At 36.9% G+C, this 13,209-nt stretch overlaps 1 protein-coding gene across 3 annotated transcripts in view; it reads left to right on the top strand.

Annotated features, from left to right (window-relative positions):
* Nucleotides 1-13,209, top strand: part of LOC132680586 (phosphatidylinositol 3,4,5-trisphosphate 3-phosphatase TPTE2-like) — a 166,936-nt gene that overhangs the window by 95,929 nt on the left and 57,798 nt on the right. For all 3 annotated transcript variants that reach the window (XM_078434076.2, XM_078434077.2, XM_078434080.2), the window contains 3 exons: nt 8,116-8,176; nt 9,008-9,089; nt 9,192-9,280. In XM_078434076.2, the coding sequence (XP_078290202.1) occupies nt 8,116-8,176; nt 9,008-9,089; nt 9,192-9,280 (232 nt within the window). The remainder of the gene's footprint in view (nt 1-8,115; nt 8,177-9,007; nt 9,090-9,191; nt 9,281-13,209) is intronic.

Genomic DNA, 13,209 nt, shown 5'->3' on the forward strand with positions numbered 1-13,209 from the left:
CCATGAACTGTGAGATCATGACCGAGCCGAAGTCAGATGCTTAACTGAATGAGCCACCCAGGTGCCCTTCAAAGATTTTAGACCATTGTATTTTCATTTTCATTTTCATTTGTTTCCATGTATGTTTAACTTTGGTTTTTGTTTTTCTTGTCGACTCATTTGTTGTTTAGTGGCATGTTGCTTAGCTTCCACCTATTTAGTTTTCCAATTTTTTTCTTATGATTGATTTCTATTTCATCCCATTGTGATTAGAAAAGATATATGATATGGTTCAATCTTTTTAAATTTATTGAGACTTGTTTTGTAGCCTACTATGTGATCTATCCTGGAGAATGTTCTGTGTGCATATAAAAAGAATATGTGTTGTGTTGTATTTGTATGGCATGTTCTGTATTTATCTGTTAGGTCCATCTGACCTAATGTGTTGTTCAAAAATACTGTTTTCTTATTGATATTCTGCCTATATAATCTACTAGAGTGATGTAAGTGCTGTGTTAAAGTCTCCTATCATTTTATTACTCTTTCTTCCTCTATGTCTGTTAAAACTTGCTTTATGTATTTAGGTTCTCCATTATTGGGTACATAGATATTTATAATTTTTATGTCATCTTGTTCAACTGACTCCTTTATCATTATGCAATGCCTTTCTTTGTCTCTTGTTAGTCTTTAAGGTCAACTTTGCGATATAAATGTTGCTACTGTGGATTTTTCTCCCACTTCCTTTTGCATGAAATATCTTTTCCATCCATTCACTTTCAGTCTGAGTGTATCCTTATATCTGAAGTGAGTATCTTGTAGGCAAAATATATATGAGTCTCGTTTTTCATCCATTCTGCCACCCTATGCCTCTTGATTGGAGCATTTAGACAATTTACATTTTAAAAAATTGTTTTTAAGTTTATTTATTTATTTTGAGAGAGAGAGAAAGCACAAGTGAGGCAGGGGCAGAGAGGAGAGACAGAATGCCATGCAGGCTCCATGCCATGAGTGCACAGTCAGATGCCAGGCTTGAACTCACAAACTGTGAGATCATGACCTCAGCAGAGATCAAGAGTTTGACACTTAACTAACTGTGCCACCCAGGCACCCCTAGACCATTTACAATTAAAATAATTATTTTCAGTGTGTACTTAATGGCATTTTTATTGTTTTCTGGTTGTTTTTATAGTTCTTCTCTGTTATTTCTTCTTCCTCTCTTTCCTTCAGTTTATGACTTTCTGTAGTGTTATGCTTGGCTCTCTTTTTTTGTGTATCTATTATAGGTTTTAGGTTTGTGTTTACCATGAAGTTTGTATATAACATTCTAAGTATATAACCGTCTATATTAAGTTGATGATTATTTAAGTTCTAACATATTCTAAAGGAATTTTTTTACTCCTTCCTCCATGTTTTATGTATATGTTGTCATATTTTATATCTTTTTATTTATAATTTTCTTCTAATTATGGCCTTTTTGTTTCCACTTTAAAAAGTCCCTTTAGGGGCGCCTGGGTGGCTCAGTCGGTTAAGCGGCTGACTTCGGCTCAGGTCATGATCTCACGGTCCGTGAGTTCGAGCCCCGCATCAGGCTCTGTGCTGACAGCTCAGAGCCTGGAGCCTGTTTCAGATTCTGTGTCTCCCTCTCGCTGACCCTCCCCTGTTCATGCTCTGTCTCTCTCTGTCTCAAAAATAAATTAAAAAAAAAAAAGTCCCTTTAACATTTCTTATAGGGCTGGTTTAGTGGTGATGAACTCCTTTTGCTTTGACTGAGAAACTCTATCTCTCCTTCAGTTCTGAATGAAAGCCTTGCTGGTGGAGTATTCTTAGTTGCAGGTTTTTTCCTTTCAGCACTTTGAATATATCATGCCACTCCCTTCTGGACTGCAAAGTTTCTGCTGAAAAATCAGCAGCTTGTGTATCCAGACCCCGCTCCTATCCACACTACCAAGGTGAAGAGGGGACATAAACCATGACATGGAACAGCCTGTCCAATCCAGAGAGATTTCTAGGAGTTCCCCCATCATTTGGCAGAATTCTAGGGCTAGATGTTTTATATTCTAGTTGCCCATTTAAACTATGGCTTTTTTCTGTGCCCCAGGGCAGATGAATCTCTTCTTGGACCCACAGTTTACAGCATCATTACTGTGTCTCCCTCTTTCTTGCTGTTCTCTGTGTGATTTGTCTACCTTTTGTTGTGCGGAAGCTGTTCAGTCAGCCCTCAGTTCTGCAAGAGGAATTATTTTATTAGTATGTATAAATATGGTCCATGGAGAAGATGAGTTCAGGGTCTTCTTATATCACCACCTTGGAATGGAATCTCAATTTTCCTTATCAGCTGGTCTACAATGACCGTACCTGGGGTACCTCATATCTGCTCCACATATTTTCATCCTCCATTAGGCTAGCCTGGGTGTGTTCTTATGTGATGGCAAAAGGTAAGAGCTGGAGTGGAATCTTGCAAAAGGCTTTTGCAAGTTCCTGCATTGTGGCATTCCACTGACTAAACCAACTCATGTGGTAGAGCACAATGTTGGAGAGCAAGGGCAGTACAAGGCAGATGCAGGGAAGGACAAAGTATTTGGACAATAAACGAAATCATTCTACCTTATCCTAAGGCATGGAAACTCTTCTATACATGCAAAAATGTTTCAAACAATAACTAGTACATATTTATAGTCTTGAGATTGGGGCAGTCGAATAAAATCCATTTGTAAATGTTCAAAAAGGTCTTGAGGAGAGTGTGAACTCTATCTTATCTATGTTATGCTGTTTATGAATAAGACATGATTCTACTACTTTGCCAATTTTGAAAAATTTTCTAAACCTCTGTTGAATGAAAGGATAAACTACTTTATTCTTCCCATATGGGAATAGTTTTGGAGTAATTTGACCAGTACCCATTGGATGGATCATGTCACTTCAAGACAGTCATCCTCAAATTTCCAGAATCTATGTCTAGGAATAAAGTATTCTTTGCCAATATTGCTTTTCAGTAAGTTGAGCTGATGACTGTGAATTAATTATAACTCGTCTAATTGGTTCACTTTTCTTTTGTCGATTTGGTGGTGATAAATATAAATTTAACAACACTTAATATTAGCTAAGGTGTTAAAAAGCCACAAACTTCATTAGCTTGTAAATCAAAGCAAAGACATCACTCTTGGTTTCTAGGGTGGTCTCTAGACTATTGATTTTTTTCCATTATTACAGTGTTATCTCCATAGGATATTGATGACATTCTAATAAGTCATGATCTTTTTATCATTTTCAATCAACATATGTGAAGAAGAGGTAATGAATCATCAGTTTTCATAAAATCCATAAATCATGAACCACCCCAAAAGCATATCTACTATCCATATGAATATTTATGGGATATGGCTCAGGGGTAGAGCATTTGACTTCATATGAATATTTGGCCCCCTCTTTTGCCAGAATGCAGGCTCATGTCTGAGCTATTAGTTCAGCTACCTCGGCAGACTGAGAATTCAGCAATGGAACGGCTTCAGTGCTTGCGTGTTCAGTGATAACAACACAAATCCTGCACAGAGGATGCCTTTGTCATTTTTAAGATAAAAGCCATCTGCAAACTAATCTAACTCAAGTCTGACTAAAGAGTGCAAGATTCAGATCTTGGCATAATTAACTCCCGACAGAATGCTAAGCAATCATGTGGTTCCCCTTTGCTCTTAAGAGAGAATACATTTGCAGAATTATAGTGTTAACAACAGTGAATAGTAATATGCAGAGCAAACAGTGGAATTTCATAAGTGGTAAATTTACTAACAGAAATGTCAAGTGTTGCCTAGAAGTAGCAAGGATTGTACATATGTGGGAATGAAGAAGCAAGCACTCTCATGGGAATGTCAACAGCCTGGCCACTGCTGCCACCACATTCTAGCAATGAGGGTGTACCTTCATCTCCAAATCAAGGAAAATGCTAAGGTAGACAATAGGCTTCTGGTCTAAGGTGTTCTGTTTAGGTAATATTTGAGTTAATATTGTGTGAACACACCAGAGAGAAGGGTTTGGCACATTCAGGATACCCAAAGCCTTTTTGTAACAAAAAGTATTATCTTTTGTAACAAAAAGGCTTTCAAAGAGTAGACAGCATTTTTCGCTTTCACATCCCAAGGAAGAGTTTCAGGAATTGTAAATTTAGTAAACCCATGCAAAGGCTGAGCTATTGAGAAAAAGGAGATCTACATTACCTATAGTCCTAAAAAACTTAGTTATCTTTTAGTTTTTGACCTGGGTTCAGTTGGATATTCTTTATTCTGTTTGAGGATGGAAACTATCCATCTATCCTCAAAAATGTAGTTTCTTCCTCAAAAAGTTAAAACCAGAGCTACCCTATGACACAGCAATTGTGCTACCACATATTTACCCAAAGGATACAAAAATACTGGTTTGAAAGGGCACAGGCACCCCGATGTTTATAGCATCATTATCAACAATAGCCAAATTGTGGAAAGAACCAAAAAATCCATTGGCCAATGAATGGATAAAGAAGATATACATGTGGGTACACACACACATACACACACACATACACACACACACACACACACACACACACACACACACACTGTGATATTACTCAACCATCAAAAAGAATGAAATCTTGATATTTGCAATGACACGAATGACACTAGAGTGTATTCGAAGCAAAAATAATTTAGAGAAAGACAAATACCATGTGATTTCACTCATAGGTGGAATTTAAGGAACAAAAGAGATGAGCAGAGGGGAAGGGGAAAAAAGAGACAGAAGCAAACCAACCATAAGAGAGACTTAACTACAGAGAACAAACCGAGGGTTGATGGAGCCGGGGGGGGGGGGGGGGGGGGAGAGGGGCTAATTGTTGATGAGTATTAAGGAGGGTACTTGTGATGAACACTGAGTGTTATATGTCAGTGGTAAATCACTAAATTCTACACCTGCAACCAATTTTACCATATATGTTAACTAACTAGAATTTAAAAACTTGAAATTTTTTTAAAAATGTGCTTCTTGGCAGAGTTGAACTTTCTTTTATATGCTTTTTGTCTCTATTCAGCTAATCAGTTTAAGAGGTATTTGGAGTCTTCAGATAAACTATTTAAATCAGAAAACACAGCAGTAAATTGTCTATGTATTGAGTCAAGAATGGACTCTTGGAAAAAACTCAAATTCTTGAGTTTTTTTTAGACATATAGAGAACTATGAAGGTGATTTTTTTAAGTCCCGAGGCTTAGCCATCCAGGCATATTAATATTTTCATAAAAAATCAAATACTATCGTTAAGTGTGGGTATACTAAAGAAGGTTACACATAAAGTAACCACTGTGACATATTTACTTGTTGAAGGAATGAAGGGCAAGACGGTATTCTAATGGTTGCATTATATTTCATTGGTGCTGTAATCAACCTCAAATGTTGGGTATTTAGGTGTCACCAATATTACTAATGCCACAACAGAGGCATAAAGACACAAAGACGTAAAACCTTTTCTGGATAGATTCCTAGGAGTAAAGTGACCTGGTTATGGAGTATTGAGTATTTTTAGGCTTCTCAAAATATATTGCCAAATCCAAGGGATTGTGTTAACAAAGAATCAAATGTTTTATTTTCATGCCATCTTTGCCAGCATTGGATTTTGTCATTAAAAAGGAAAAGTCTAGGGGCGCCTGGGTGGCTCAGTCGGTTAAGAGGCCGACTTCCGGGGCGCCTGGGTGGCGCAGTCGGTTAAGCGTCCGACTTCAGCCGGGTCACGATCTCGCGGTCCGTGAGTTCGAGCCCCGCGTCAGGCTCTGGGCTGATGGCTCGGAGCCTGGAGCCTGTTTCCGATTCTGTGTCTCCCTCTCTCTCTGCCCCTCCCCCGTTCATGCTCTGTCTCTCTCTGTCCCAAAAATAAATAAAAAATGTTGAAAAAAAAATTAAAAAAAAAAAAAAAAAAAAAAAAAAAAGAGGCCGACTTCCGCTCAGGTCGTGATCTCGCGGTCCGTGGGTTCGAGCCCCGCGTTGGGCTCTGTGCTGACAGCTCAGAGCCTGGATCCTGTTTTGGATTCTGTGTCTCCCTCTCTCTGACCCTCCCCCGTTCATGCTCTGTCTCTCTCTGTCTCAAAAATAAATAAATGTTAAAAAAAATAATAAAAAGGAAACGGCTAATTTCATGGGTGAAAATGGGATTTTATTGTTGTTTTAGACTTCTTTATTGGTGAGGCTGAATATTTATCTAGGTAGGTTGTTACACAGTTAGATTTTCTCTTTTATGATTTTATTTATGTCCTAGATCCACTTGTCTATAGGTTGACAGAATACTATTTAAATTGTTATTATAAGTTACTAGTTTATACTAGTATAACTAATGTATAGATAATACTAGGCATAGTCCCCCTTCACGCAATTTTTTATCTGAAAAATATTCTCCCCTATTAATGTTTGTTGTACTGTAACATTTTTTTAAAATGGAAATTTCAAATTTTTATAAAGTCAAACCTAAATCTGTTGTCTGTTGATCTTCCACTGATTTAACAGTGCTTTTTCTTATCCAAAGAACTGGTTAATATTCGCTTAAATTTCTTAGAGATATTTGTGTTTCTTTATATTCCTTAATCAATCTGGATTTTATTTTGGTGTAAAGGAGCTCATGAATTTTTGATGTGTATGAGTCTATTTAGCGCCCCCCCCCCGTTCCAGTATTATGCAGACTTGAAGCGTTTATCTTTTTGACTTAGTATTTCCTCCTGACAATTTAACCAATTGATCAGTTTGATATCTTAATTTGTCTTTTCCCCAATACGAAGCCAGTAAACATTACTCAGGGTACTATAGTCCTCAATTTTTGAGCTTTTTTATAGTCCTTTTGTTGTACAGAGACATGCACATGTGTGTATTTCAGATGGATAAATTTGCTGGAATATTGTGTTAGTATGGTGATAGTAACCATTTTAAATAATGTCTATTTGAAAAGTTATATATGCACAAATTTGTGTCTATATACATATATGCACATATGCACACATGTGTACTCATTTTAGAAAATATGAAAACACAGATGACCCCCCAAAAATCTCCATATTGCCACCACTTAACTAAAATTTAATATAATTAATAATTTAATATAATAAAAATATTTATTTTTCTATCATGCATATAATACCATAATCATACAATATCACATCATGTATATCACACATGTCCAGTGTCATGCATATCACACACAATCATACTGTACATTTTTGCATTTATTTATTCATTTAAACAGTGCATACATAAATTATAATGTCCAACTCATTATCTAAAAAAACCTATTCAGAAAATAAGAACCATATATTACTGTGAATTTATAATTCAGAACAAATTTACTTAAAGCCAGTTTACTTTCTCTGGTAGCTTTAAACAGTGTGCATTTATAAATTTTTTTTTTAACGTTTTTATTTATTTTTGAGACAGAGAGAGACAGAGCATGAATGGGGGAGGGTCAGAGAGAGAGGGAGACACAGAATCTGAAACAGGCTCCAGGCTCTGAGCAGTCAGCACAGAGCCCGATGCGGGGCTCGAACTCACATACCACGAGATCATGACCTGAGCCGAAGTCAGACGCTTAACCGACTGAGCCACCCAGGCGCCCCAGTGTGCATTTATAGTAGAGGTTAATCAGAGTAGTCAAGCACAGCTTTGTAGGCTATTTGAAAACCATCAGTGGATGAGATGGGGCTTGGAATTTACATACTCTTATATTCCCTAAATCTCCCCTAAAAGCTGCCAAGTGAGGGACAAGTGAATAAAAGGTAATGACCAAGGGCACCTGGGTGCCTCAGTCGGTTAAGCATCCAACTGCTTTTTTTGGCTCAGGTCATGATCTCACAGTTCATGAGTTTTAGCCCCTTGTGCACTCTTAGTGCAGAGCCTGCTTGGGATTCTCTCTCTCTCTCTCTCTCTCTCTCTCTCTCTCTCCCTCCCTCCCTCCCTCCCTCCCTCCCTCTCCCTCTTTCTCTGCTCCTACCCCCCTCTTGTGCTCTCTCTCTCTCAAAATAAATAAATAAACTTCAAAAGAAAAAAAAAGGTTATGACCATTTCAGCTTCCTCCTAAGGAATGGTTTATGTTGGTGCCATGTGCATTTATGTAACATGTGTGCCTGTTTTTTCTAGGAAGTTGTGCGGTTCCTGGATACCAAACATCAAGACCACTATCAAGTCTATAATCTATGCAGTATGTACATAGTCAGATAGTTTGCTACCATCAACGGAAAGCAGATCACTGCATAAAAGAAGATGATTCTGCTTTTACATGTCATTTAATCATAAGTATTTGGTGGCGGTGGAAAGTGAGTTTGAAAATCTCTGTGTTGCACTGGCTCTATTTGGTAGGAAAAGACCGATCAACGGCATGCATGCCCTGGTGAGGGAGGCAGGAGGCTTAAGTGGAGGCAGAGCCATGGGAGGTAGAATCTGCCCTAATGGTATTAGGTTTAGGAAAATACTTCTATTTTTCCTGCCAGCTCATGTTTTGAAGACAGGCAATTCAACGAATACATTTCTAATTCACTAGGAGGGGGGTACGAGGAGAGCAAAGCCCAAATTAAAAAAAAAATGCAAGTAGTCAATAAACAAGGGGAAATACGCTCAAAGAGCAAAACCCTGTAGAAAGCAGATTATATCCCAGTTTACTACTCTGCCTCTCTTGACTTTTCCTCTTCCTGTATATTAAATAGACATTTCCAGGAGGCAAGCACTCGGGTTGGCCACTTTTGCTTCTGCTCTGTGGTGTCTGTCTACCCTATGATAACATGAATAGCCTGATAGAAAATTAAAAGTAAGGTCTGTTAAACCCAAATAAGTTGTGCTTAGGTTACTCAAGGTGGACAAACCACTACTATCTCTGTTTTTCTGACTCTTAATATTCTTACAGCAGCAAGAGCCAGTCAGAAACCTTTTAAAGGTGGATAAGGAATTTATAATACAAAAGTACGACTTATTCATAACTTGATCCTTTACTATGTTATTAGGCATAGAAACATGACCCATGCATCATTTCTTGTAGGTGAAAGAGACTATGATCCTAAGTACTTCCATTACAGGGTCCGGAGAATCATGATTGATGATCACAATGTCCCCACACTAAGGTAAGTTTTATGCCAAGTTGGCTGTCAAAAGAAAGCTAAATACCCTGGCCTTGATTTGGGGGTGTATTTTAATTCAACTAAAAATTTTGCATTTGAAATCAGTGAGATGTTGGCATTCACCAAAGAAGTAGATGAGTGGATGGCTCAAGATGACGAAAACATCATAGCAATTCACTGTAAGGGAGGCAAAGGTAAAAACTCTCTTTTTTCTAAATTTCTAAAATTTCTCTTTTTCTAAATGTTAATGCATTAAAGTACAAGAACAAGATATATACTGCTGTTAATTAGTATTAATAGTTATTCACATATTTAATAATTTTTAAAAAATATTTATTATTTATTTTTTGAGAGAGAAACAGAGACAGAGTGTGAGTGGGGGAGAGGCAGAGAGAGAGGGAGAGGGAGACACAGAATCCAAAGCAGGCTCCAAGCTCTGAGCTGTCATCACAGAGGCCAGTGTGGGGCTCAAACTCATGAACTATGGGATCATGACCTGAGCTGAAGTCAGATGCTTAATTGACTGAGCCACCCAGGCACCCCAGTTATTTTTTTTAACTTTATTTTTTTGATGTTTATTTATTTTTGAAGGAGAGAGAGACAGAGCATGAAGGGGGAGGGGCAGAGAGAGAGGGAGACACAGAATCCGAAGCAGGCTCCAGGCTCTGAGCTGTCAGCAGAGAGCCTGACGTGGGGTTCAAACCCGTAAACCAGGAGGTCATGACCTGAGCCGAAGTTGGAGCATTAACCTACTGAGCCACCCAGGCGCCCCATAGGCATCCCAGTTATTAACATTTGTTGATGTTAGCTTCAAGACTGAAGGAAGCAAAGGAAAGAGGAAGGAGGGAGGATGGACGGTAAAGACTAAGGAAGGGAAGAAAATAGGAATAACAGAAGTAAGGAAGATTGAGCATATTTTTTTCTTGTTTCTGACTGCTTGCGTTTCTTCATTTTTGATTTGCCAAAATATCTATGAAAATAAAAACGTGTTTAATTTTAGAAACTCAGAACACTTTTATTGAAGATTGTTCTTAAATTTTGTGAGAACCTTTTAAAGTTAAGGAGCCAACAGTGATGCTATTTCAGAAACCAAAAATCAGTGGAATTTTTATAGCATAGAGATACAAAGAAGTTGATTTTGGTGAGGTAAAATGGAAAAAAAACTTTTGTAAATTCAATCAATTTAAGTCGAGTTAGATTTTTCTCTCATTCAGCTTTAGGCTTTAATAATCATCTAAGCATATTTTATAATTTTTGACAAAGAATTACATTTTTGGTGGGCTACAAAACAGTTTTTTATTGTATTCCAGGAAAACACAATACTTTAAAACTGCCTTAAAAAGTAAAAAATAATAAAATAAAATAAAATAAAATAAAATAAAATAAAACTGCCTTATAGAATTGAGTAGAATCAAGTTTTAGTCTTACCTGAAAACTTATTTCAAGCCCATTAATTAGTAGGTAGATTCTGTCTTTAGTTCCATAGGTTGAAATATTCTGGATATGTAATTTATCATACCACGGAGAAATGAAGACCATAGGTGGAACCATACGGAATTGCCAGTTTTTGACCATCTTTTATTTACAAAAATGGTCATTTCACGTAGCTCAACCTAAAATATTATCTCTCATGCATGCAACTGGCTTCTGTTTTCTTTTCATTAAAGCTAATTCCCTGCTTGAAGGATAAACATTCATTTCAAATTTCATGTTTAAATTTTTTCTGAGAGGGGACTTAAAACTGTTCTGTGTTCACATGTCTTTCATTGACTTTCCTTTAGGATTGCTTGGGGGCTGGTATTCAGGTGGTAGGCTATTCAGAGTAGCCTCTTTTTTTCAAGTTTTCATTCATATTGATTTTGCTCTCTTCTTGGTGGCTGGTGCCTATACATTACCAGTAGTATCATGATAGTCAGAATATTTTACTATTGATTTATGAGACTACTTTAAATAAAGCGGATGCTAATTTTTTAGTATAGTTGACACACAATGTTAAAATAAAAACACTAGTTTGAAAAGACCCATGCACCCCTATATACATTGCAGCATTATGTACAATAGCCAAGATCTAGAAGCAACCCAAATGTCTATCAATAGATATTCATCTATTGATGAATGGACAAAGGAGATGTGGGGGGGTGTATGTGTGTGTATACATACACATGCAATGGAATATTACTCGGCCGTAAAAAATGGATGCTGTTTTTTATTAGTAGTTTATATTATAAATATCTCCTCCCACTGTGTCTTTTAAGTTGATTACGATTTATTTTGTCACAGAAACCATTCTACACTATGTTGATTAGCTTGGATTTAAATACAATTAAAAAAATAAATATAATTTTGCATGTAGTGAAATTTCAGTGTGTGTGTTTTTGTGTGTGTGTATGTGGTTATGTTGTGTGTGTGTGTGTGTGTGTGTATGTGGTTTGTGCTTTTTGTCATGTTTAAGAAATCCAGGCTGTATACTGAGTTAGTGAAGGTATTCTATTACTTATAAAATATTAAAGTTTTATTTTTTACACTTAGGCCTCTAATCTAATTGAGATTTGGGGAGGGAGGTGTTTTTGTTCATACGGACAGACAGTTGTCCTAACCCCATATATAGCAGGCTCATTTATTCCCTCATTGACTTATAACCCCTTCTTAGTCATGTACCAAGTTTTGATAGAAGTTTGGGACTGTTTCTGAGTTCTTTATACCACACAACTGTAATTTTTTATTTAAAAAAAGTTTTTATTAAAGTATAGTTGATACAATATGTTACAGTAGTTTCAGGTGTACAACATACTAATTCGACAAGTCCGTACATGATGCTATACTCCCAACAAGTGTAGCTACCGGTCCATCACTATGCAATGCTTTCATGATACCTTTGACATTGCTTTACGATGCAATTGACTGTATTCCCTGTGCTGTACCTTTCATCCCCTTGACTTATTCATTCCATAACTGGAAGTCTGTATCTCCCATTCCCCTTCACCCATTTTACCCAAAGCCTCACTCCCTTCCCTTTGGCAATGACCACTTTGTTTTTTGTATTTATAGGTCTGTTTCTGCTTTTTGTTTTTTACAGTCCACATTTAACTGAAATAATAGGTGTTTGTCTTCCCCTGATTTCTCCCACTCAGCAGAACACCCTCTAGGTCCCTCCATGTTGTCACAAATGGTATGACCTCATCCTTTTTATGGCCGAGTACTATTCCATTGTGTATATATGCCACCTCTTATTTATCTGTTCATCTATTTATGGGCACTTGGATTGCTTCCATACTTTGGCTATTGCAAATAATGCTTCAGTGACCAGGGGTGTGAATACATCCTTTTGAATTAGTGTTTTTGTGTTCTTTGGGTAAATACCAAGTAGCAAAATTACTGGATCATATGCCAGTTCTCTTTTTAAGGAACCTAAGGAATTTTAAGGAATTCTATTTTGAGGAACCTCCATACTGTTTTCTGTGGTGGCTACACCAATTTACATTTTCACCAACAGTGCACAAAGTTTCCCTTTTCTCCACATCCTCACCAACACTTGTTATTTCTTTTTAATTCTAGCCATTTTGATAAGTGTAAGGTTATATCTAATTATGATTTTGATTTGCATTAACCTGATGATTAGTGATGTAGAACATCTTTTCATGTGTCTGTTGGCTATCTGTATGTCTTTGGAAAAGTGTTTATTCAGATTCTCTGCCTCTTTTTAAATCAAATTATTTGGGGGGGGGTGGTTGGTATTGAGTTGTGTAAGTTATTTACATATTTTGGATATTAACACCTTGTCAGATGTGACATTTGCAAATATCTTCTCCCATTCAGTGGGTTGGCTTTTCATTTTGTTGAAAACGAAAATTTTGTTGGTTTCCTTCATTGTGCAAAAGTTTATTTTGGTGTAGTCCCAAAGGTTTATTTTTGTTTTTGTTTCCCTTGCTTGAGGACACATATCTAGGAAGATGTTGCTATGGCTGATGTCAAAGAGCTTTCTGCCAATGTTTTCTTCAAGCAGTTTCATGGTTTCAGGTCTCACATTTGGATCTTTAATTCATTTTTAGTTTATTTTTGTGTATGGTATAAGAAAGTGGTCCAGTTTCATTCTTTCACACGTATCTGTCCAGTTTTCCCAAAG

Source organism: Panthera onca, chromosome A1, assembly GCF_046562875.1.
Source record: "Panthera onca isolate mPanOnc1 chromosome A1, mPanOnc1 haplotype 2, whole genome shotgun sequence".
NCBI lineage: Eukaryota > Metazoa > Chordata > Mammalia > Carnivora > Felidae > Panthera > Panthera onca.